Source organism: Astatotilapia calliptera, chromosome 13, assembly GCF_900246225.1.
Source record: "Astatotilapia calliptera chromosome 13, fAstCal1.2, whole genome shotgun sequence".
NCBI classification, from domain to species: Eukaryota; Metazoa; Chordata; class Actinopteri; order Cichliformes; family Cichlidae; genus Astatotilapia; species Astatotilapia calliptera.
Window position 1 is genome coordinate 5,288,410 of NC_039314.1, and position 27,582 is coordinate 5,315,991.

A 27,582-nucleotide genomic window follows, 5' to 3' on the forward strand; every position below is an offset into this window, starting at 1 on the left:
GAGTGCAGTGATCTGATTTAGCCTGGAGTCCGCTCATCCACTTTGGTTGCTGTCAGTTTGGATATTTGTGTTGGGGGTTTGTGTACAAACCCACCGAGAGAAAAAACAAAGGCACCAAAAAAAAGGAGAAAAAACTGGAGGTATGAAAGCTTCCTGCTTTTCAACCGAGCCCGTACGCTCGCTCTCTGCAAAGAATATCTCGCCTTTTCTCGTGGGAGCCCTCAGATTTAATGAGCTCAGCTGTTCAAGGCTATCTGCTGTTTAAGTTCTTCTGGGAATGCTCCATGTATGTTTTTCTTTTTCTCCCGGTGATGCCAGCCGTGCCCCTCCTCTTCGTGCCCACAGGGCCGCCGTTTCCTCCCAAGTCTTTGCTGTGGCAGAGAGCTGGTGGAACATTCTGTGGGGAGGCTAAGCCACAAGAGCCAAATAAGAGGTTTTGACCAATTAGAGAGCATTTTGAGCTCAGGGTTCCGGTTTGGATGGCAAACTGAGCGGTTCACAAAAAAGTGTGAAAGCACTGAAGAAGTTGGACGCAGGTGAGGAGGAGAGGGGGAGGATGGGCTGAGGCCGCCGGCAGATCCTGACCATGAAATGCCAGTAAGAATGTGTCACTAAAAAGCCCATCTATTCTCCCTCTTGGCAAACCATCCCCTTGTTGAGGGAGGGCTTAACTGGAGGGTTTTTTTTTTTTGGTTAGCAGCATATGCTGTCTTGATTTCCTTCTATCCATCCGCTTTGATGCGGGTGGGAAACAGAAAAGAGATGTTTTTCGTATGAAGGCCGTGTCAAGGATGAGTGGATTTGCAATGAATTAGGGCTGGTTAAAATATAGAAGCACTTACTGAGTGCGTGCCGTCCTGCAACGGAGATGGAAGCCGGGCCTCGATACACTTGTGCCAAAGTGCCCAGCTGTAAGCCCCTCTCAGCACCGATGAAGAAGACGTCTCCGCAGCAGAGCCAAAGCGTGTCTTTTTAATAGAAGAGGAGGAAACGAGATAAAGAGACATCCACCGACAGGCGTGAAATATCTGCCGTGGGAGAGCTTCGGCTCTGACTCTGCGATGACCTATCTCACTACCGAGAACAAGTAGCAATTATGTTACAGAAAGGGGCATGATAGGGCAGGATATGGGAGCACTGCTTGTTGCCCCTTGCTATTCAAAGTTTACAGCCACTGAGGTCAGGGTTCAAATGCAAGACTCCCCTCAGGGCTGTTTTTAGATTCACGCCATCGCACAAAGCATCCTTGTTTGAAATTGAAATCTGAAATAGATTCTCTCTGATTCACAATGTGTTACTGCTTTTCTCTTTCCTATTCATTGTTTGTACTATAAATAGAGGACAACCTGAGAACGAGTGTGTTAAACCCAGTCAGGTTATGCAACTTATGCTAACAACAAATCCATTTTGGTGAAGATCACGTCCTCCTCCTCACCCAATTTCCCCAAGAGGGCCCAGTATTGCTATCTAATTCTCAAGCCCATAATTGGATCACACTATTCATACCTATATTTTTTTTCTTTCTATATGTGTGTGCACATGTACATATCCTGGCCTTTCCCAGCTCTGCGAAATAGACAGTACTGCCCAATAGGTCAGATTACATGTAAAGGGCAGAAGGGAAATGTTTTCATTTCGCACTGCTGTGAAAAATGTCAATAGAAATAAATCTGTTTTTCTCAAATGTTTTAAAACAATTGGAAAAGCCACAGGAAGGAGTATCTTTATACCAAAGGATCAGCGTGATGTTTTGAAATATCACTTGTCTTTTTTTTAAGGAGGGACAGAGAGGAGCTCAAAGGAGCAAGTGAATTTTATGCACCCTGCTGGTAGATTGTTTTCAATATTTTGTTATTTACATGACTTGCTTTAAGACTGTAAATGCAGTTAAAAGTTACTTGTGTTTCTTTTATTTCTCTGCCCTTTCCTTCCCCTTTTTCTCTTTTTCTGTCAGGAAATGTTCCCAGGATACCTCATCCTCTCATTGGGTCCCCCGCTCACGCAGCTGGGATTATGGAGAGAGGCTAGAATACTTATAAGGCCGAGTTCAGCGCTGCACCGCAGACAGAGTCGGACCGTGTCTCTCCGCCAATGCTGCTTGTCAAAGCAACAAAATAAAAGCGGCGGTACGTCAGGCCTGTGCAGCTTTTATTTGTCTCTGACTTATTGTTGTGGATCGACAGACGGGAGCAGAGCGACCTCCATCAGTGCTAATGATGACAAATGAGCAGGCTGATGAAATTTCATGATGACCGTATTGAGATGTGAAAACAAGAGAGGAGTTTATGTGCAGAGATTTTTATGAGACTTCGGGGGAAAGAGTGATTACAAATGAATATACTCGACTCGACAGAACAGCATGAGAGAGGTGTGGAGGGGCATGAAGACCATCACTGGATTCAGGCCAACCAACAGCAGGGGAGCTGAGGGAGGTGAGAATAGAGCCGACGAGTTGAATCTGTTTTTCAATAGATTCGACACCACAGTGTCTGCTCCCACCCCCACAACCTCACCTGCAGTCAGCCTGGAATCCAGAGCCACACCACTGTGCCAGCCTCTCTCTTCACATGTTGCCTCCTGTGAGATTCCTGACACCCCTCCCCCACCCATCACCTTCACTCAATACCAGGTTGAGATGCAAATGAGGAGACTTCACTCAGGCAAGTCTGCTGGACCAGACGGAGTGAGTCCCCTTGTCCTCAAGACCTGTGCCCCCCAGCTGTGTGGAGTCTTTCATAAACTGTTTATGCTGAGTCTGAGTCTGCAGAGGGTCCCGGTGATGTGGAAGACATCATGCCTCGTCCCTGTACCAAAGACGCCTCGTCCCAGTGGCCCCCAGGATTACAGGCCCGTGGCACTGACCTCCCACATCATGAAGACCCTGGAAAGGCTCATCCTGGACCAGCTGCGACCCATAGTAAGACCACATCTGGATCCCCTTCAGTTCGCTTATCAGCCTCGTCTCGGAACAGAGGACGCCATCATCTACCTGCTCAATCGTGTCTACACCCATCTGGACCAGCCGGCGAGCACTGTGAGGGTCATGTTTTTTGACTTTTCCAGTGCTTTCAACACCATCAGGCCGACCCTCCTGGGTGATAAGTTAGCAGCGATGCAGGTGGATGCTTCTCTGGTGTCCTGGATTGTTGATTACCTGACAGGAAGACCACAATATGTACGTCTCCCACAGTGTGTGTCTGACAAGGTGATTAGCAACACAGGGGCACCACAGGGGACTGTCCTCTCCCCCTTCCTCTTCACCCTCTACACCACAGACTTCAGCCACTGCACAGAGACATGCCATCTTCAGAAGTTTTCTGATGACTCTGCGGTGGTTGGATGCATCAGCAGGGATGATGAGACAGAGTACCGGGCTGTGGTCGACTCCTTTGTCACGTGGTGTGAGCAGAATCATCTGCAGCTCAACGTGGCAAAGACCAAGGAACTGATCGTGGACTTCAGGAAGACCAGGAAACACTTGACCCCTGTTTCAATCCAGGGGGTCAGTGTTGACATTGTGGAGGACTATAAATACCTTGGAGTACACATTGACAATAAACTGGACTGGGCTAAAAACACCACAGCACTTTACAGGAAGGGCCAGAGTCGTCTCTATTTTTTGAGGCGACTGAGGTCCTTCAACATCTGCCAGAAAATGCTGAGGATTTTCTATGAGTCTGTTGTGGCCAGTGCGATCCTCTATGCTGTTGCATGCTGGGGGAGCAGGCTGAGGGTCGCAGATGCCAACAGACTTAATAAACTGATCCGTAAGGCCAGCAATGTTGTGAGGATGGAGCTGGACTCCCTCAAGGTGGTGTCGGAGAGGCGGATGCTGTCCAAGATAAAGACAATATTGGATAACACCTCCCACCCACTCCATGACATGCTGGTCAGTCACAGGAGCTCGTTCAGTGAGAGACTGAGATTACCGAAAAGCACCACTGAACGACACAGGAAATCATTCCTGCCTGTGGCCATCTCCCTGTACAACGCATCCACTTAACACACTGTTTGCTGCTACAACTACACATGTTTCTTTTCCAACTATTTATTTATAAGTGACTTATGTATGTATGTATGTATATATTGTACTATTCTTAGTTAGCGTATTGTCTGTCTTGTCTTAATGTTGGTTTAAAATGGAGCACTGTAACAAAAAATAATTTCCCCCAGGGATCAATAAAGTATTCTGATTCTGATTCTGATTCTGATTCTGATTGTCCGCAGCCTCCCTTGAAAACAATATCATTGCGAAAGCTGTCATGTGCCCTGTTTGTAAATGAGGTGAAAACGACTGGAGCTCAAGCTCATTGCTGGCATCTGGTTTGTGGTGCTCTGCTTGTATTCTCGGGTGACGGAGAGTGAGAGAAAGCTGCGGAGGCAATAACAAATCTGCACTCTCATAAAAGGGCCTCCAAAGATTCATTCTAGACATCTCTGTTTAGGTCATTATACACGCTCCAAACTTTTACTCAAGTCCTTGCGCCGTGCCGCGGTGGTTGGTGGTCAGTGGGTCCACCCAGTCGCTGCAGAAGCGCCGACATGCCAGCTCGCACCGCAGCGTCGTCCATTCTCAAGTTTAAAAGTAGCACTGGTTTCCCAAATCCTCTTGGCACCTTATTATAGTGAGTCTCAGTTTATTGCTGGTAAATTCATCCCAAGACCTTGTTTAACCAAGAGGGGAAACCAGATTGTTTGGTGTATAACATGTTATTAGATTTTCTACTGTTTTGTACTTCATGCTCTCTGCTTTGAATTACAATTCAACTCTGTGTCCTTATGTCCTGTTTCCCTGCCCTCATCTCTGATCCATCACAGCAGATGTCTGCCCCTGGGTTGGTTCTGCTGGAGGTTTCTTCCTGTTAAAAGGGAGTTTTTTCTTGCCACTGTTGCCAATTTCTTCCTTGTGGGGGTTGTCTGTTTGTTGGGGTTTTCTTTGTATTATTGTAGGGTCTTACCTTATAATACAAAGCACCTTGAGGTGACTGTTGTTGTGTTTTGTGCACTATATAAATAAAATAAAATAAAATTGCATCCACGTATCAGCGTAGATGTGTGCCACTCTTGTCTCTAAGTGCTGCATTTTCTTCTCCTTTGTTCTCACTCATATGATGAAGCACTAAAAAAATCCATGTATGACTTGATTCGACTTGACTTTTGTTGACTAAAATCCTCTGGGCTTTAAGCTGGTTAAAAGCCATGGGCTCATGTTGGTGTTAGTTGTGTCACAACAATACATGTCACAGGTGCCTAGTGCCCACTCGCATTTTCTCAGACTCCCACAAGCACATGGGAATATGGTAGGGAAAAAAAGATTGCTTGTTTATGCTGAATAGATGTGTGGACAGCTCATATTTGAGTCACAGACTCATGACCTCTTGGGATTTGGAAATGAACCTGCCACAGTTCTTTAGAACAAGTTTCTAATCAGTAATAATGGACAGCAATATGCACTAACTTTGCTTTTAAATGAATGGATTACGCATGCAAAAGACATCCATATTAAATACATTACACATAAAGACACATATTTGTAATAAATACAGAGGATTAGTGGGGACGCAGGTTCTGTCTTGTTATTTTTATGGAAGTATTCTTAAGGAATAGGATATTAGGATTAGAGAACTACATAAAGGCACAAATTGCAGTTGTCCACCTAATGCCTTCAAAGACCCAATTGTGTTGTTCCACTCATCCATGTTTACAGCTGAGTTGTGTTGATCTTTTTCCTTTTTTTGGCTGAACTAACGTTGATCATCTCGGCACTCTGGACTGACCTATAAACAAAAGCAAAAAAGAATCCTGCCCCAAAAAAGAGCTTTTTAAGCCTCATTTTTAAGTCCTGGTGACATCAGTCCATCTGTACACGTTCATTTTCTTATCCAATTTAGGGCTGTTAGTGGGGCTGGAACCTGTCACCGCTCTTGAGGCAGGGTACACCCTGGACAGGTCTCCAGTCCGTCACCTGGCTAAGACTTTGAGCCAAACTCTTTCCAGGAAAGTTTGAGGCTTTGTTTTTCATTGAGGCAAGTGTGGCTGTACAACTGATGAATAAATCTTTGTTCCACTCTTTTCAGTCAGATGCAATGGTCCGTCCCGCTGCGCATTCACAAATACCAATTATTGTAGTTTTAAATTTCTTTGTCTGTGAGACTGAGAAATTAAACAAAACAATTCAGTAAATGAGAATCTTATAGTTTATATAACTTTTGTTTGACAGTTTGTTGGACTTGACTCAAGTGCAGACTTATGATTCCACGACTTTTCTGGGTATTGCCCTTAATGCAGGCCCCACAATTTTATTTTCTAAGTCATATAAATATTACATGACTGCTTTTCACATGCCCAAAGAGCATTCGCTTTAAATTCACCTGTATGTTTAATTCAGGGATCATTTCAACCGTCGCTGTCTTACTTCCGGCCAAAACACAGATGGGGCATTATGGTACATTTTTATTACTCTTTCACACCCTTCAGATAACACCAGTATTAACGATTATGAAACTAGAAACCACCTGTCACATTTGCTTAAAGCTAAAACAACAATTTTTTTATGTGCAATATTCCATATTAACGGAACAAGTTTGAACACCTCGAGCCTTCATCCGAAACGTCATGGACTAATAATGAGTAACTCTTATCCTGCTGTACCCTGGCCTCTTCAAGTTCAGCAGGTAAATATTTAGTGAGGACTGTGATTGCTTGCAGCCAGGGTCTATTCATCTCTGTCACAGAGTAATAATGGAGAGCTGTGAACACTAATGTGCACGAGGGAAAACACAAGAACATGCTCTGCAGACAGACATGTTTGCGTTGCTTGACCAGGATTGACTCCATCACTTCATTGTGCACTAATGAGGTTTTATTTTGAGTTAATACTGCAGCACTATTTTACAATAATGTTCAGCGGGATTTCATAGTTTCAATTAAAGTTGTTTGTGCCATTCAGAAGAGGCTGTTGGTGTGAAAATATAGCCGCTGCCAGACAGGAAAACCTTTATAGAACACACTCGAGTACATGGATCTGTTTTCCATTAAGAACATACAAGTAGCTCAGTGAACAGTCATGGCTTGCATCCAAGGAAAGGTTTCCTTAGGGTCTATTAAAGATGGATCACTTCAAATGTTGATGTCAGCTACATCAAGTGACTTTTCTTTGGCTTCCCCAGAGGTCAGCTGGTGGGTAAGATTCTCCTCTGCACTTAGAGGTACGAGGTAAATATACATCTGTGTAAACAAATGTGACTGACAGTCTGAGGCGGTGTCATGGGAGCACAAGGGTCTCCATATGTGGATAAACAGAGAAGGGAAGGTTGTGTCTTTCTCAGTATAGCATGCTCTTATGGAGAGAAAGGGAGTCCATGTTTGCCTGTCAAAACGGAAGAATAGGAAACACGGGCTGCTTGCAGGGTCAGTGGGAGCGGCTTCAAACCCTCCTTTGTGCTCTCGGGCCTGTGCCGGAGACAATGTGGATAATGAGGGAGGATTTTGGCCCAGGGTGCAATGCACATGGACACACAAACACACAGGGGAAGCACCTCACCCTGGCCCCGGGGAACCTAACTAGCCAGCTGTCTCAGCTTCTGTCCCCCTGGGGCCAAGCCCTCTGTACAGATTATGCCCCAGAAAGAGACGAGATTGATGTCACTGGATACATCGTGTGGGCTGTTCAAAGTCACTATTGCTTGATAAGAATAAGTGCACATTATAGGACAGGTATTGGTCCACATTGTTTGCTTTCTGTCTCAAGAGGAATCAGATGACATCTTGGATGGAATAAAAAATACAAACAAACTAAAATTCAGCTCATCAAAGTTAATCTAATTTCAAAGAAATGCCCCAGTTCACACTCTCTTTTAAGTACCTCTAAATCCTAAAACATAAAGACATTTAAAGTAGTCTTTTCTGTATTTACTCATTAATCATCTTCATGAGGCCAACAATCCGTTACTGTGTCAACCTTCCAGCTCATATTCTTAATTTATTGCCATCAGTGAAATGAACGCCAGGTTTACAAGTCTGTCCTCTGCTCGTAAAATGCCAACATCTGCAGCAGCCTCTCACTGCAGCAAATCAAAGCCGAGCAATATGGAAACTAATGAGTTAAAAAAACAAGATTCTACTTTCGTTTAGGGGGCATGTAAAATAGTAGAACACCATGTTTCCCAAGATCACAATTCAAGCCATTTCCCCCCCGAAAATGTGTGTTTCGCCTGTTCACCAGCGCTGTGGCTCATTTTCAGTTTGTGTACAGGTCACGGGAATTGGATACAAACCGGTTCCTTCGTCCCTGAGTGACTGAAGAGACTAAAACAAACAGCAGCACTTTTCATCAGGCAGTGTAAATGTTTGTGTTTGAGAAATCATGGGTCTAGAGGACCTCCGGGGACTCTCTGAGGTGGCAAAGACGAGAAAATTGTTTAATTTAGCCCATCTGTGATCCCACTCATTGATTATTATTTAGATGAGAGGACGGGCTTCTTCCCCCTGTTGCTTTCAGTAAGCGCAATCCGAAAGAAAGAGAAGCCGAAAGTCTTCAGGACGTTATCTAACGGCCTCTTGTAGCAATGAGATGTTTATGAGCCCACACCGACGCCTGTAAGGACTGGACGGGGAGGGACTTTCGGGACACTACATGCGCAACAAGTCCAAGGGCGCATAAACTGCGTGATGACAAAGAATGACAACACTGCATGCAACGGTTTAAACAGAAGCACTTTAAATGGATCGTGAAGGGAATATTTCTTGATTTCTGCTGCCAGCGCGAAAGGTAGTGTCGCCGAAAAGTTTGACTTTGAAAACGCACTTTTGGAAGTTTTCTCCAGAGCACATGACAGAAGCCGGCTCGTAAGACTGTTGTTCAGAAATGTCAGCATTTAAAACCCGCGATGTTTAACTTTATTCCTGGTTTAAAAGCAATAAAACAGCGAAAGTATTCAGCTCATTACAGCGCAGCAGGTGACGAGCGGGGTTTGGGATCTGGACTTCGGCTCAGGAACGGAGGAAACTTTATTGTAACGGGAGTGAATGTGAAATGGTCCCTGTTTGTCACAGAAGCTGGGACGACATCACTTGAAAATAGCGGGTTTCTTTCCTTTTTCCCCTTTCTTCTTCTTATATTTTAAGTTATCTCATTCCACAATGAGGGCGCTGACTTTATTGTGCGTAATAGTCCTGCTGTGCAAGTCGAGCCTGAGCAATAGAAACTGCCCGGATCTGATCATTGACAGCTGTCACTGCTCCGCTGAGAGGTCCAAGGAGTTGAGCAGGCAGCAGGTCCGAATCAAAGTTGTGTGCGACGACGTGGATCTGATGGACACCTTACAGCCCAGCTTCTTACCCAACAGGACCGTTTCGCTGTAAGTAGGAGCAGTCAAGACTTTCACGTCACTAATATAAAGCCCACACACGAGGTAGTGTGTGTTTGTGAGACTCAACATATAACGGATTATCAGGAAGAAAACAGTGTGGGAAAAGTGCAAAGATAATTTTATTTCCTCTATTTTCCAATTCATCTACGGAGTCCCCGGCCCCCGTTAGGGCGTCTGCCTGCATGAACAATAGCGTTAAGTGTTATAAATTGATTCCACACAGTTAAACAACTTTGGCATAATTTACCAGTAAGTCATTTATCGAGTTGCAGAAGAATAGTACACATCAAAGAATAATGTTACCTTGCACTGTTACCATAAATATGTTGTGAAATATGTGGTTGGCAGCCAGCCTTTCTGCAACCTTATTACATTATTACCATTACTGCCCCCGCCCACCCAGCCCCACTGCATTAAGGATGCCACTGAAAGGTCACTAAACTTATCCACGATGCACTCTTCTAACAAAATGATTTTTAAAAAATTTACACAACAGATTGGTTCCAGTTCAAAATCAGAGTGCTAGCAAAGTCGCTGAGGTAATCCCCACAGTCATGACGTATAATAAGTAAATAATAATGTATAATGTAGTGTACCTACTATTCTTCTTTATCTGCCAAACCTTGAATTAACCTTGTAGTAACTTGCAATTTAAAGAATCTCTTTGTTATCATATTCTGTTTTCCACACTGTAACTGATTTCTGTGATTAGAACAGTATTATGGGGAGCGCCAAAAGTAAGATACTGTTATAGGTTTATACGGTTTATACGGGCATCCAGCTGCCAAAAAGTTTCTGTTAAATATACAGGATATTATTATTTCCTGATTTTATTTTATTGATTTACTCTTATTGCTTATGGTTAAAGAAATGAGGCCTAATTAATAATTAATATAATTAATTAAATAATAAAGAGATTTTATAACTGGAAAAACTGGTCAAAGACTGATCGATAAGTGAAATGAGATCACTGTTAACTCTGATGATCAGTCTATTATTTGGATGGATTAATTATAAAATTTAGCAGCATTTTTTTTTTAAATTAAAAATTTTAATTTGCAATTCTAACCCTTTTAACAGTTTTTAATGTGTTAGTCTCACATTTCCCAAAAGATCAGCAGGTGAAGAAAGGAGAGATAATATGTACAAAGAAATGCAAGAAATGGGTTGCACATACACACATATCAATAGAAGGAATGACAATCACAAACCACATCACAAAAAATGGTCCAGATGAGATGGTCTAGGTTCAATAAGTTCTGTAATTCATTGGTGCAACTCAGTCTGTCAGCATTCTCAGAATGTTTTCTGGTGGGTTACTGGGAATTAATCCATCCTGAACTATGCTCTGATGAATGACAGTTTTATATTACAGTCTTATGCATTGGCAGAGCAGGAGGCATTTACTTCTCTTCCTGTTCCTGTACTGACGGGGGTGTTTAGTATGCTGTAATGAAGAGTGATCACTGTTTGTCTACATGCTGTCTGTAATTTCAAAAGGGAGAGAGCAGAAGCTAGTCCTTGTAAAATCCTGCTCTTATTACTAGATCACTGATTCAAATGATAGTTTGAAAAATCTAAATCTATTCCTTAGTGTGTTTCTAGACCCACTTTGAGATCTACCTTCCCCCTGTTAGTGACAGTCAGACCTCATCCATTGCTCACATCTGCATAAATCATTCTCCCTACCCTCGGTGCTGTTTAGAGGTGCCGTTACCTTTACTGTATTGAAAGTCATTCAAACATTCATAGATTTTGCTCTTCCACACCATCTTGGAGAAACCTCTCTTAGTATTCATCTGTGTCTCTCTTGTGGATGAAATAGCACTTCAAACACTTGAGGGGTTGATAACTTCCCCCCCCCCCCCCCCACCTGCTCCCTCTCCCCTTCTCTCTCTGCAGGTGCACAGATTGACGGCAAGATTAATAGACTGCTTTATTCACGGAAACTCGAGGTCTGCCTTTGGAGTGTAAAAGCAAATACTTAATGTAAAGGCCCTTGACAAGTTACAGGCGACTACTCATTCTGAACCACAAGCATAGTTGATTAATGGCAGCACTTTGCTTACAGCAGTTTATCTGGAGTGGTGTTTGTTTCCGCGCAGGCAGAGCTGCTTTTGTTTCTTTTAAGTGGGGAATGGTTAAAAAGCTTTGTTTTATCCTCGGCGTTAGTAAAAGTGGAGGCGTTTTTAAGGTTTCACAGGTACTAACGAGGTTTGATTTTTTTCTAAGCGGTCTACACAGAAAGATAAAGTAAGGTTAACCTTCACAGTACACAGTAAGTAAGCATCAAAGTACAGCGACGCAGGTTGAAGCGTCTCCTTCTTTCCGAGTTTCCCTGAGAAATTCGAGGTAGTGTGTGAGCACTATTCCTTGGTGAACTCCATCTTACAGCAGAGCTCTTACCGGCCAGGAAGCAGTTTTCCTGCGTTAGGAAATGTGACCTTTGTCAGGCTAAAGTGACCTCCCCTGCGTGCTCTTTTGTTTAGATGTGCTGTACAAATAAACATATATATCAGGGGAAGCATGTACATACCAACCCCCCCCCCCCCCCCCCCCCACCCCCCCACCCCATAAACTGTCAGCAAATTTCCCAAATGTCCTTCGGCATGCTCTCTTTATTTTCTCCTGATCTCACCACCTACATAGACAATGAACCCCTTGTTGAGCCATTTCCTCAATGACAACCTGTCACGTTCAAGTGTACCAGCCCAGATCCAAGCACCACTTCTGATTAGAGGCACAGATTGTGCTTTGTTGGTTTTCTTTTTGCGTTTCAGTATTGTATCTATAAAATGTTTATGAGGAACAAGCCCTGCAATAATGCGGCGCCCTGCGACTGCCAAAGAAAAACAACTTAACGAGCAAATGAAAGAACATTTGCATAAACGAGAGAGATGAAAATGAACTGTATGAGAGAGCGTGTCAGTAAGTCTGTGAGCCGCACAGCGCCCTCGATTAACACCTCCGCCTGTTTTCCTTATCGTCCACGGGGAGGGGTTGGAGTTGAAGAGTTTAGAGCTTGTCCTGACAGCTCTGTTGACCTTGGGACCTATCTGGTGTAATCGTTTCAGCGGTGCGCCATTTCACTGCAGAGAGTAGCGGCTGAGATCGTTGCTGACACTTGTCTTAGGCAGTGGTCCAGCAGGACCACGCCTCGCTCATCTCAGAAAGAGGAGGAATAGATTGTGGAAGAGATGCATGGATGGTTGTGGTAGGGGGAGATGGGAGATTCAGAGTAAAAAAAGCAGTTAAAGTACTTAAAGGAGTGACAGAGAGGATGCTGGGAAAGTGAGGATGTCAAGTGTTTGGTAGAAAATCACCTGAGGGCTGAGACTGATGATGAGAGTGATACTGAGCAGATGCGACCACTGCAAACAGTTGGGATGTGGAGGTGCTTGCACACTCCACACTCACAGCTTACTGTAAGTGAGCTTGTGAGTCTCTGCTCTGCTGGAATCTACATCCAAAGACATACTGCACATACAGTGCACTTGCATAATTGACAACTTTTAATAAACATTACAATGTTTGTACTGCTGCTTTTCTCTCTCTTGCTGAGTTGCTTTGTTGCAGCCTGACCCGGGTCGTGTACTATTTGCATATTGTCTGAATACTCATATATTACCTGCTGAGAGTAGCTCAACGTGTGGAAGCTTAAACTGAGTTTCACATATTTTTCAGCTGACTGTTCTACAACCACACTTTCTCCTGTGGTCCTGTGTGTTAACATAGCACAAAACAGGCAAGTCAGGCTGCAGTTTCTACACATGTTAGAGTGGTATGCATGGATCTAGAGCCCAACCAATAAAGGACTTTTAAGACTGATACCAGTACCAATAATTGGTCAATTCAATTCAATTCTGTTTCATTTAAATAGCATCAAATCACAACCTCAAGGTGCTTTATATTGTAAGGTAGATACTCTACAATAATACAGAGAAAACCCTTACAATCAAGCTACTCCAATCACAGTGACAGTGGGAAGGAAAAACTCCCTTTTAAACTTGGAGAACCATGCAGCAGAACCACCTCAGGCAGGGGGAGCCATCTGCTGTGATCAGATGGGGGTGTTTGGAGGAAGATAAAAATGAAATATTCCAACATACGAAAAATAAACAGATTACAGCAGGTTGTTGTGTTTACATTAGATAAACAAATAGTTAGCCAATACCCAATAATATCAGATCACTAATAAACTGGTTGGGGTCTACTCCTGGAAGGAGTCACTGGCTCAAAATAAATAGTTTAAAACATTCCCCTTCTCTCCAAAGGCAAAAATGCATTAACAAAGTTGTAAAGAATGGTTTAAGGTGTCAAGGGTTGCCCTGATCCAGTATTTGACACTGGCCAACATCATTAGACTGAATATAGAGAAAAACTGTGCCGTCTGATTCATTAGCTTTAACTATCATTTAAATATATATTCCATAACACAGCATAAAAAAGTTCCATAGGTAAGGATGGCAAAACAGCCAACTAAAATGTATGACTCTTGTGTGCAAAGGATAAATAAAAGAAGGAGCAGTATTATTTACGGTCATGTTACTGTACAGACTGTATTTCTTCATTCAGGGGAATAAAATACTTGTTCCACAGTCTGAGCATGATGTTTTCTCCACGGCGAATTAAGCAAAGTGCATGTTAACAATGAGTCAGTTTGTATACTCAAGCACATTTCACAGTTGACAAAGCTGTCAGTACTGCTTGCAGCACATAGTAGTAGTAGAGACAGAATATTGCCCACCTACTCATGAAAAATCAGAAATCCACACTCTGTTGCTTTATTAGAATTAGCATGTAGTTCACCCAACAGGTTGGTTTTCAACCTGTAATATAATGTTAATACCTAAAGTGTTAGTCTATGAGATGAGTGGCTTTGAAATGAAATGCATTCAAATGTTCCTCAAAACAATGTTTCTGTCTTCTACATGTTAGAAAGTGATGAAGATGCACCCAGAGCCCCAGTCTGATCCGATGTTATAGAAATAAACCAAAAAACTTTCTTCTGTTATGCAGTGACTGATTTGCGAAGCATAAAGTTTTTTTGTTTTATGTTGTTTTGTTTCTTTGATTTTTTTCCCCCTTATGAAAATAACTCATTAACCACAGTGGTGTTATGTACTCTGAATCCTGTAAAGGATTTATTATTATGAACTTCAAGTAAATAAATTCAGAACTTAAACAATGTTCAAGAAAATTCTAAGACACTTTTATAAATTAAATTAATATGTGCAAAATTCTGAATGTCATATTTTCAGTCAGTTTGCCAATCAAATAAAAGTCTCTTTATTGTCCTTTAAATGGTGCCACATCTGTAAGAAAAATGTGTTTGTGGGTTGAGCAGCAGAATTGAGTTTGTGGGTTACATCTATGAAAAACCAATGAAAAAGCAATGTCAGTGCCAAACAGCTTATTCTTCTATTAACTCTTGTTTTGAGCTTCTGATACCTCAACTGCAGTCAGGTTTGGTGCCTTAATAGCAGCACTGGTGAGCATGGACCCTGCTATAGCATCAGTTGGTGTCTACTCCAAACACACCATGTTGGACTGATCTGGATAGGTCAACTTTCGGCTGATGTTCCACAAAAGCAAGTTACAGCATTATTTTTAGTGAGCCCTTATATCATATCCAAACTGAAGGCCAAATTCCATATAATTGGGGACTATAACATGCCAGATACAGGCTGCGAAGCTGGCGTCCCAAGAAGATGACGCTACAAGAAGACTGTTTCCTCACCCTGTCAGAACTTAGGAACTGTAGGCAGTCTTCTACAGATTTGCAGACAAGGTTTGCAGGACAATATGGCCGACAGCTCTGTACCCAGACAATACAGAACAGAGTGCACGCAGCCAATCTGTGGTCTTAAAGGGTTGTCAAGAGGCCTGCTGCAGCTGCCCTTGACCGTCGGGCCCATTTGCGCTGGTGTCAGCACCATGCGCATTGGAACCTGAACATTTGGAGAAATATGTTCAGTGATCAGTCCAGATTCTGCCTACTGCAGTTGGATCAACATGTTGATTACTGCATAGCTTTTGGTGGCAGCATTGTGATGGTGATGTCACTGGAAAAACAAGGCTTGTTATCATTGGAAGCAACGTCAATGTTAAACGACATCAAAATTCGATTCTGCAGTTTTGGCAAACCCAATATCTCCACAGTCTGGGACCAAACTCTATCCTCCAAGCTTTGTATGGTTCTTCCAGAGCTATAGAGGCATCTGTTTGTTAAATGAATAAATAGTTAAATTGCCAATATGTCTCGATCCTTCAGATTTCAGTCATCCAATCCAACAAAAGGCACCAGAGAAGACGGGGAACATTTGACAAGGTTTTCACGAACACAGCTCACATACTCAACGCTGTTGCTCAATCCACAAATGCGTTTCCCTTTTCAGTGTGGCACCATTTAAGGGGAAATAAACAGGCTTTCATCCTTAGTGCGTCATTGTCTTTCACCCACATCTGCAAACAGGGAAAAAGGCAACTTGTTACATTAAATGCTGGCATTTCAGCCAAAAAAAATCCCTTTTTAAATATCCATCTCATATCACACAGTAAATGGTTTATTTTTTCTTCTTTCACGTTGAGCCCAGTATTGTCCTTGTTGCAATCAGTTTCCAGAGTTAAGAGTTCAGCGATAATAAACAAATATAATTGCAGTAGTGCATTATTTGTCTTCATGTTGTTTTTAATATCTTAATTAAAAAAACACAACTATAATAAAATGTTTGTGATTTACAGAAGTGTCAGCTGAAATTGATCTTCTTAATTGGTGCATGTTCTCACACACTGAGCTCCTTGAAAGCCTGGTTGTTCTCCAGTTTGCCAGAGAGAAAAATGAGGGCATCTGGTTTGGGCTAAAGCCAAATCTGTAGTATCCTCCTCTGTGGACCTTCGCCACCATCATCATCCTTTCAGTTGAAAGACAGGAGGGATGTTTGTGGTGTCAAGAGGGAAGTGATCAGGATAGGGCAGTAGCTCCCTCCAAACCACTACAAGAACATGTCAGTCAAAGTGCTGGCAGGGAAACATTGGAGGAAGCGTGGCTGTAAAATAGCAATTGGATTTTAGATTAATGCGCTTCTTCGCTGTAGATGGACAGGTTGTGATTAGCATGATCAAAGGATTGAGAAGTTTATATTGATCTGCGTTGTCACTGTGAACAAATACTGGATGTCAGAGCATTTTATTTTTTAGTATTGCTATAAATATAATTCTGTATATTCTTTACCCCCCATTATATTCACTCCAGCTCTTTTCTTCCTTGCTGTTATTCCTTGGGGGCTTTTCTCGTCTGCCGAGGTGCTGTTTGTGCTCTACCCTCCTCTGAGTTCTGAGTACTTCTGCATGAATATTTCATTGCACACATAGCCTGTCCATATACGCCTGTGCATTAACTCATTGAACAACCTTGTGAGTGCACAACACATCGGATCAAGACATTCCGAGTGTTAAACGCCTTAAATGATATGACATTCAGATCCACAGAGAGCTGGATGTTAATCTAAAGAGATGTGACCAAAATGACCCTGATAAAACATGGTGTATCTACTATCTCATGCTGTGAGGAGTCATGCCAATCTCTTGGTCTTTCTGTCTCTTTCTACTGGCTTTTCTCATTCTTATCTCCACTGATATGGAAGATTTTTAAAAAGCAAAAGGTTCAGCTTTAGTGCACTTACCAGTATCAGTCATCAAAGCTTCAGAGGGTGCAATATTTTAGATCCCCAGCACTTCTATCTTCGCTGTTGCCAAGGACCTCTTTCCTCATGTTATCCGTGTGCTCAAGAACAACAACATGGGCATTGAGCTGCTGCGTATTGGAAACATTAACAGAATATAGAAGATGTAGCTGCAGGGACGTCAGGACTGCCATGTTTGTTTGTTGGAGCTTATTGTAGGAATTTGTTGGTTTTTAGGCAGAACTAACATTTGCTTCCTTGCTCCCACATCACAACTTGTTAGCTGCTATTTTAATAATTAAGAAAAAGTTGATTAATGCTCATATTTGGATTAGAGTGTGGTTTACAAGCTACATTCATAAACTGTAAAGCTCAATTCAAAGCTAATTTTACCTGCTAATTAGGGGGTAAGGTCGTCACCATTCTAGAATTTCAAACTCGATATCAATACTCAGGAAAATACTCTTTATTTCTTCAATCCATCCACTTCCGCTTCTCCTTTTCAGGGTCGCGGGGGGCGCTGGAGCCTATCCCAGCTGTCACAGGGTGAGAGGCGGGGTACACCCTGGACAGGTCACCAGTCTGTCGCAGGGCTAGCACACAGAGACAGACAACCATTTGCGCTCACATTCACACCTATGGGCAATTTAGATTAATCAATTAACCTATCCCCACAAGCTGCATGTCTTTGGATGGTGGGAGGAAGCTGGAGTACCCAAAAGGAACCCACACAAAAACAGGGAGAAAATGCAAATTCCACACAGAAAGACACCGGTCTGATGGTGGAATTGAACTCAGGACCTTCTTGCTGTGAGACAACAGTGTAAACCACTGTGCTACCACACTGCCTTTATGCTTTTTATTCTTCTTTATTCTTTTAGCTCATGTAAATGTATTCAGTAACAGCCCTGTTCATTTCAAGTGCTTCTGGGAACCTGGCACCATATTTCATTGATGGTTCAATTCAATTCAATTCAATTCAATTCAATTCAATTCAATTCAATTCAATTCAATTTTATTTATATAGCACCAAATCACAACAAAAGTCGCCTCAAGGTGCTTCATAGATACAGAGAAAAACCCAACAATCATATGACCCCCTATGAGCAAGCACGTTGGCGACAGTGGGAAGGAAAAACTTCCTTTTAACAGGAAGAAACCTCCAGCAGAACCAGGCTCAGGGAGGGGCGGGGCCATCTGCTGCGACCGGTTGGCGTGAGAGAAAGAAGACAGGATAAAGACATGCTGTGGAAGAGAGACAGAGGTTAATAACAGATATGATTCAATGCAGAGAGGTCTATTGATACATAGTGAGTGAGAAAGGTGACTGGAAAGGAAAAACTCAATGCATCATGGGAATCCCCCGGCAGCCTATGTCTATTGCAGCATAACTAAGGGAGGATTCAGGGTCACCTGGTCCAGCCCTAACTATATGCTTTAGCAAAAAGGAAAGTTTTAAGCCTAATCTTAAAAGTAGAGATAGTGTCCGTCTCCCGAATCTGTCACGGCTCAACGGCACGAGGGAACAGGGATGGACACAGGCGCAGAAACCAACCCGGAAGCGAGGTGACAGAAAACAAATGATTTATTTCCGCCCACAGGTAAACAAAGGTGAAACACAAAGCGACGCCACCACACTAGTGGCGCGTAGGATTCGTCGGTGATAATGAGGGCGACCTAGACACCTCTAGGAGACGGCTGAACAGCGGGGACAGCGGGGAGGTAGAAACAGGACTAGGTAGGGGCCGGGGGCATTGGTTTCAGATGGAGGGGACAGGTGGAGCGGAAAACCCGGAAGCGGTCGAGGCGTGGGGAGGCAGGCAGGTGAGCGGTGGGCCAGCAGGCCACGTTGTGTAAGCAGCTGGCGGCCCAGGTCCAGGAGGACGGGAGCGAGGGGAACAAGATCTCCACTCCGGGTGCTATCGATGGGAATAGCAGATACTCTGGCGATGAGTGGTTGAGAGCGCAGGTCTGATATACCGCTGGCACGATTGCTCACAGGTGGTCAGCCAGGGAGGGGCAACCGGACTCCGCCTAAAGGAGGAGGAGCCGCTGTCTGAGACCTGCAGGTGCCCAACCAGACCATGACAGAATCCAAACTGGAAGCTGGTTCCACAGAAGAGGGGCCTGAAAACTGAAGGCTCTCCCTCCCATTCTACTTTTAAATACTCTAGGAGCAACAAGTAGGCCTGCAGAGCGAGAGCGAAGTGCTCTAATAGGGTGATATGGTACTACAAGGTCATTAAGATAAGATGGGGCCTGATTATTTAAGACCTTGTATGTGAGGAGCAGGATTTTGAATTCAATTCTGGACTTAACAGGAAGCCAAAACAGGAGAAATCTGCTCTCTCTTTCTAGTCCCTGTCAGGACTCCTGCTGCTGGTTAAGCAGGCTGCCACCATTTCTGCCTAGGTGCTGGTAGATGTCTTCAATTTGGGTCTTTAAGGGAAGCAAAACTCTTTTTACACTCTAATGACTGTGCCTGTTAAATTCCATTTGCTACCTAGTTCCCACATAACTGTTATGATTGTATTATTAGAAGGAGCTTGTTAACCGCTGTTTTAATGACAGCTCAACAGTTGGCTAATGAGGGGTAACTGCTAGAAGTGAAACAGTAACATTCTTGCTGTTTAATACTTAGGTGTTGTTGAAAATTCTTCATAAAGACCAGGATGTTGGTCTCTAAGGTGATCTGCAAAGTTTGTGGTACTCCTGTTCATGTGTTCAGCTGGTGCTGGGAAATCTATTTTGCAAATCTTGGTCATGCCATATTTTAAAACGAGAGATTAGCCACAGTCAATCAAAAGTCATTGGCCAGTTATCAAGCAGTTTCTCAGGCCACCCCCACCCCACCTTGTCAAATGTCATAAAGGCTTGAAAACGAGAATTCAGAAACCAGTGAGTGATGTCACGGTAGCCATCGTACACCATCTGTGGTCAGCATATCTGAAGAAAACCTAACGTTGGTCCTCAACAAAATCTAAATGGGTGTAAATGAATGAATAAATAAATAAATAAATAAGTCACTATCTGTACAGTTGTGTTAAAGGGGGAAACTATGGAGGCCAAAACTTTTTTGTTCCTGTTCGTTAAAGTTCTTACGGTGGGCATTTTTATCAATAGAGTCGATAAGAAGTGACATGCTTTTGGAGCCAGTCTCAAGTGACCACTTAAGTGCGGTTTTTACCACTTCCATGTTGGCTTCATTTTACAGCCACAGAGGTGGCTGCTCTTTAAGGAAACTGCCAGTGTTCTTAATAAATAGCCATTACTCAATCTAGTTACCAGCAAATGCCAATGATATTGTCAAGGTTTCTTCAGAGGCTACAGATATATCACTTAGAAGCTGGCCTTCACACTGGCTGCCTGAAAATCTCTCTGACTGCAGTTGACGTGGTTCAGGTCTGATCAGTTCTGCGTTAGACAATAATGATTCAATGATCGAGAGTTCATGACCACTGGAGCAGTCGCTGTAAATCCTACTGTAGCATGGAAAAACCAAGAATGTGTCAAAACCCAGACCTACTACCAAAAAATATTAAGTAAAGACAAATACAGTGTCTGCCAAGGATACTTCTTTGTGCTGCTCTCCCTGCCTCCTTCATACGCCGCTGAGTAAATACTAAAGTTACTTAAAGGGCCATAAATTTGAGAGAGCAGTGGAGGCCAGCTTAGAAGCATGTTGTCTTTACCCCGTTTTCTGACTAACTGTACAACAAGGTGATTAAAGCCCTGATGTGTGCTGCTTCTGTTGCAATGTGTGATCCCAGTGGGAATCGTATTAGCTGTTCTATTTGTCTCACAGGAGCCTTGGCAGGCTTTTATCAGCCCTGTGTGCTAGATTATGAGCGTATGCCTGCCTCTGTGTGTGCACGAATCAGGGAGTCAGTGTATCCATTTGTGTGCATATGTAGGAGCCCTGTGCTTGCATATGTGTTTGTCACTCAGCTTCTTCACATTTTTCTCCACTCACTCAACACAAGTCACTGATGCTATATGTCTATGTCTGTGGTGAGCCTAATAGTTAGAGACTGCTTAGGCTTCCAGTCACGTAGCTTCAGCATTTAGCAATGCCTGTAATCACAAAAAACTAACTTTTAAAAAAATGCTTATTTTTTCTATTGAACTTTTCCATTAAGTAATTTCTCGTGATGTGGCCTTTTTCATATCTAAATATTATTGCTGGTTAACATATAATTCGGTAAATGAACTTTTGAATTCTTAGCTTACAATAGTGTAAACTCAAATCTCTGATCTCCAATCGCCTTTATGGCTCAATCAGACTAAAGTTAAAGTAGAATGTCACGCTTCTTATGAATACGAAAAAATTTTAATTGAATTTTTGTGGTGATCAGTTGGTTGTCCTGAGGTTGAGCGAGACTGACTGAAGTCACTCTGAGACTCAAAGGTTTGCAATTACCTGACTGACAGACTATCTACTTTATGAACACAGACTGTTTGCTGATATGTTGCAAACAGTCAATCTGAATCCGTCTGCAGTCATCAGTGCAGAGTGTAGAGCTGTTTATAAGGTGGTACACTAGAGGTGATGTAATCGGAGGTTATTGTTGTGCTGGTTCTGACAACTTATCAAATTATGAAGTCACATAATTAAAATCAACAAGACATTCCTAAAGGTTAATTCCAAATTTAAGATATGCAATATTTTGCCCTAACAAGAAGATGAAATATTGCTGTGCTGTTCAATAGCAAATAGGGCAAACCCAGCGAATATGGCACTTTGCACAAAAAAGGAAAGCAAGCGAAGACTGCACTCTTCTCTCTGATTCACTCTGATCAGAATGAAGAGCATCTAAGGCATCTGAAAAACTATATAGTTGCATGCAATAGATAATAATAAAGATTATGATAAGAACTTACTTTTTTGGAATTCCCCAACTGAAGAACTCAACTAAACAGAACTTTCTCTTTTGTTAAAGATAAAGACAAGATAACCTTCATTTTATTGCTTCATATTTAAGTCAAATCACAAGAATAACACAGAATAACACCTTACTTTATAACCTTCTGTAAACACAAGCAAACAAATCTGACTAACTGATCTGCAATAGTAGAACGGTAGATTGTGTCTCAGTCAGATGACCTTCACCATCATTTAGAGGCCATGTGAACATCTGTTGGTAGCTCTTAAAGCAATTTTCCATCCAAGGTCAATGTTAGTAGATGTGAAATATGTTATTTTGGTTAGCCCTGTCTAGTAACTTGATCTTCTAAAAAAACACTGGGTTTGGCTGTTTGAAGAGAAGTGGCTTGAATCCTCGAGGCCAGTAGATCTAAATGTTTGCCATAGTTTAGATTGTGATCTTTACTCCCTTTGCTCCTCATGATCGGTGTGTTGGATTACTTCCGTGGGAGCTATTTTCGTTTCTATTCCTCCATAATGATATAGCTGAATGTCTTTGCTCCAGCCAGACTGGTTTCTAGAGCACTGACTTTGTTCGGCCTCACAGAAATATCCCAGCTGTGGTGTGGAGGGAGATTAAGAGCAAGAGGTCCTGTTTAAAGGAAGAATTTTCTTTATATTTGGCTAGGAAATGGAAAATAGGTGCAGCTATTTATTGAAACATGTCCAGACATTAGGCAGCTTTCTTGTCATTTCTTGAAGTAGCTCTCCGGGCTCCTTTAAGGACATTCAAAGCTCTTTTTTAGATATTAGCTGCCTTTTTTCTGTTCTCTATCAGAATGATCCTAAACTGCCTCAGTTATGTGATTGATTAGTGTTCTACTGTGTGTTTTTCTGTCAGGTTTGCGTTTACAGAGACAGTGTGTTTACAATCATTGTCACGTTTAAAATTAAGCCATAATAAAAAAAAAATCCAGAATGTTTTCATTTATTATTATTATTTATTACATGGTAGATTAGACTATAATTTTCTGTGTTTATAGTCGCATCACTTTTAACATTTTGACAAGATCCCAAACACCATTGGAATGAAATGCAGTTCTAAACAATGACAGAGCCTTCAATTTGTTTTACAGATGACTGTAAACAAGCACTGTCGTACCTCTCTGCTGACGTCCTCCATACATACTGGTGACAGTCATCAGTTTTGCCTTTTACCCCTGTTTCCAGTTCTTAATAATGGCTCTTTAGCAGCCATCCTTCCACTGGGACTATTTCTAATAAGGCTTAGAAACAGTAGATGGATCAACTAAAGGTCCAGACACGTCTCTCAGGTCCCGTGTCAGGTCTTTGCTGGATTTTTTTTAACTTCTCAATGACATGACCTTTAGATACCGTTCTTAAGCTGTACATAGTTTTTCAGGTATGTCACTTTTTATCCTCAACTTGTTCATGTTCCTCAAATTTTTTAAGAGCTCATTGCACACCATGCTGAGATATGTTTTCAGCTAATGGCTCTTTGGGAATCCCCTTGTTGGGAAAAGACAAAGCAACACACAACAAAAGCAATTTTATGCCTGTTAAACTGTGTTAATGGGAACAAATGATATGTTTTTGCAACAGGCTGCTAATAAGTGCCCAAAGAAACATTTAAAAACCTGTCTGATACGTGTAGACACAACACTTACTTATCTGTTGAATCAGATGTCTTTTTATTCTTGAATTATTCCCAGGTTATGTCCAAAAACTTAAAAAAGACCTTCAGAAAGTCTTGAGAACTATTACTCAGGGCCACTTAAAAAAAAAATGGGGGTGGCTCAAGACTTTCGTACAGTACTCAGTTCTCATATTTCTCATCAAAACCTTGGCATTTTTATTTGAAAAATGACTCCAGTGTGTATCAGTTATCAAAATACTGTCACACAAATTTATTATCAATTAACTAATCAACTGTTTAACCTTCTGCAGTGCTTCAATCTTCCAATTTTACGCTCGCAAACTCAACATTCACACAAATGAATGCCCTATGCCATGTGGGAATTTTGTGAAAATGCAGCATTTACTAGATAAACTATACACATCTGGCTGTGGTTGGCGCTGGAACACAGTAAGCAATGACATAGACCATTTGCTGCAGCCCACAGAGACAATACTGAATCACTTCTCCTCGCTGAAAGCAGCTTATCCACAGAGAACATAATTGATAATGTAAATACAGAGTTGGATGGCTCCTCCACAAGTTTGTCATGGCCTGTTTACATAATGTTCAATTCTGTTTTTCCTGTGATTTCCTGGACGTTGCGCAGAGGCCTGAGATAGGCATGCAGGGGTCGGCAAGCAGGCACATCCACACAAATCCGCACACACATACATGCAGCATAACACAGCACAGGACACGCTTGAGTTTGCACAAACAGTGGCTGCCTGTCCCTGAGTGGGACGTCCGTCCGCAGAGGGAGGTGTAGGAACAGAATGGGAGACACTGGAGAAAACACAGCGACAGCAGTGAGTGTCTCAGCTCGACCACCTTTACCCTGCCACATTGTTCATATGTGGCTTTAGAAAAGAAGCGCAGCAGTTTTGGCACAATTTATAGTGCTAGCATTTAGAAAAAGCTCAGGGAATACCAGAATCAACTCCACCTGGCCCTTCAAACTGTTTGAGCTCTTTGGTTATCTTTCAGTAATTCTCTGTGTGAAATATTGTGATATTGACCTGCTCGGTTTTCCAAGGAGTTTCTCACCATGTCCGGCTGCTTCCATGCTGGCTTGTATCTGCTGCAATTTCCTGCATGCAGAGAGCTTTTGTCAAGACGAATTCAAACTGACACCAACGCAGCAGGATACTGATGTTTGGATCAACAACAATAGAAATCCATACAAACTCTTGCTTACTCACATTTGGTGGTCTTTAAATCTTGTCTAATCTGACTCAGCTTAAAGGATCAAATTTACAAATTTACTGCACCAATGAAATACTCTCTTTTGGTATTAAAGTGCACAGGGTGCAGGTATTTTCGTGACTGGGCTTGTTGTGCAGGTCTTTGTAGGAGTTTCAGTTTTAGAGTGGAAAATCAGAAAGGTCTGATAAAGCAATTCATTGCAAATTGCACTAAATTTAATGCATTTAACTTTAGGTCATGTGTTATTTTGCACCGGGTGTGGCTGTGATAGTCGCCCCTAGGAATGCTGATATACTCAAAATGAGTGAGAACGAATTTGTATATAGTGGATAGCTCAAAGTTACACTGTAAAAAAAAACTAACGTAATTTTCTGTGAGCATATTATCCGTTTTTTAACAGTTTCTGTATGTAGTTGTAATTGTGAACTGTAATTGTTATTTGTAACATTCAGTTATGGTTGAAAAATTAATCGAGAAAATTCCTTCATTTGAAAATGGCACGTCATAAAATCTTCACCTTTCGTGATTTTTTTTCATGCACATATTGCCATATTGAAATGACTGTCAAAATGCAAAAATGAATGGGACTCATACACTTCTAGACTGATCTCTGATGTCTAATGGGTTTTATAAAAACGTCTTCCTAAAATTAGAGAATTGCTTGCATTATTGCACATAACACAATAACAGCAAGTTCATCGACGCACAGATGGGTAAGTATTTGATGGTGGATTATGTTTTGTGTTATTCTGCACATCCTACAGATCAGCTGTTGCAGATTTCAGGTTTACACTATGGGATAGTTTGTAACAGCCCTTTTTCTACACAAATCCTGTGCTCCTCTGATTTATGCAGAACATAAGCAGCCCTCAGCAATTTCTAACAGAGAAGTTTGCACTAAAAAAAGACACGAAATTACCATTAAGTTGGCTCTCAGTGATCTAAATTGCCATTGCTGTTACTGGAGACTGTTTTATTTTGATTACTAGACTGCTTGTCCATTATCCAGTCTGCTTGTTTTGATTTGTGAATTTAGGTTTTTAGTAAATTAGCCCATTGTTAGTTGAGCTGATCACCCACAGAACTTTTTTCCCCTTCAACCCATGAGTTAATTTGGCCCTACACTTTCTAATTGACTGATTTCGCCAAGCCCACATAAATTGCAAGCCTTTGAATTTCACCATGTCCCAAAACAGTAGACACAGGGCTCAAGTAATAACTACACTTGATGTAAAAAAAAAACAAAACAGTTTTGTAAAAATAAAATAGCACAAAATAAAAGTCAGTTAAACAGGACGTTTTTGGCATGTAACATTTAAATTACGTTTTTACTGATAATTGAGGAATTAGTTCAGGTGAGATTTCAGTGCAGACAGATATTTGACAGCTGATTGGCAAATCTCATATAGGGCATGTTATTTACATTACTGAGCAAGGTTAGCAACCCACCTCCATTCCAGCTCCTCCTCCTCTGCCATGTCTGACACAATCAGTGTCTTTTCTGTCATGTTAATGCTGCTCTGTTCTGTACCACAAGCAGTGGCACATAGCAGATGGAAAAAAGTGGTACTGGCACAAATGTCATATATAACTACGGTTAACCATCTCTACTATGCAAAACATGCCCATGCTCCTCCTTATTCCATACTGACGCTGATCATCAGCTGGTGACAGTATGACTTCATGCGGGTGACGAGCAGCTTTGGCCTCAGTCTTCTAACACTAAATTCAGTGGACTGTCAAACGACAGTCGTTCGTACAGCAGATAAAATAGATTTTCACTTGTTGGCTGGAAATGAGAAGCCTACTGTTTACTTCCATGTGAAATCAGCTGTCATATCACTGTTTAAAGAATTACTGCAAATTTCAAATAATAAATGTGCCTGTGGTATCAGTGTGTAAAGTGCTTTGTGCAACAATGGAACGCTTGACAGCCATAGCAGCAATAACTGGATGGAGGGGCTTAGTGAAAAGTCTATTATCTCACCCGATTATTTCTATCTTTTTTGTGCATTCTTTGTCTCTTGTATTGGCTCTGCGGATTTTGTCCCGCCGGATCTTCCCACTAGTTCTCTGTCAAAAAAAAAAAGAGTCATTTTGGAAGTAATAGAGATACGATCTCCTTGGAAGTTTGCTATTGGGGTAGGTCAAAATATAAATACAAGCTTAGATGTTGACACAAATTTGCTGACGCGAGTTTGCGTCCATCCTGGCCTTTTGCTGAGAGGGGACTTCCTGTCATCAATTTAGCTTTTCCTGCCAAGACAACTGTGAGCAGAAAGAGGTGCTTTTCCCAAATATCACCCAGAAGCAAACTTATTCAATTAAATGAGACAATTCTCCAGTGCAAGTGCAAAAAATGGCAAGTGCAAATATCATTTTTTAACCTTTCAGCCAAAAACCGAGAGAAATCTTTATAGAATTGTTTATTCTCATGACCAAAAAGACCAAATATTTATTTCCTGTTGTGAGTTCATGCCTAGTTTGCATGTCTGTTTGTGCCTTCACAAGTACATTTTCATTGTGCACACTCTGCACCCTGAGCAGTTTGGCCGGCGAGTTGCCCGTTCAGCACAATGCATTGTGGGATCCCGCTGCTTAATCCTGGGGTTAAAAATGAGCATGTAGCCATAACGAGAGCACTGTCGTCACAGAAGAAATCAACACCACATTCTAATTGGCCTTCTCTCCTTAAACCTGGGTGATCATTCCCACAGCCCATTGTGTTAAAAGAAGATGGGAAGGTAGTGGTGGAAGGTG

The 27,582-nt window shown here is 42.0% G+C and overlaps 1 protein-coding gene across 1 annotated transcript in view; it reads left to right on the forward strand.

Moving 5' to 3' along the window:
• The first annotated feature begins 8,580 nt into the window (after positions 1–8,580).
• Positions 8,581–27,582, forward strand: part of adgra1b (adhesion G protein-coupled receptor A1b) — a 185,033-nt gene continuing 166,031 nt past the window's right edge. Inside the window, exon 1 of the mRNA XM_026189076.1 lies at positions 8,581–9,359. Within this exon, the coding sequence (XP_026044861.1) occupies positions 9,142–9,359 (218 nt within the window). The 5' untranslated portion in view covers positions 8,581–9,141. The remainder of the gene's footprint in view (positions 9,360–27,582) is intronic.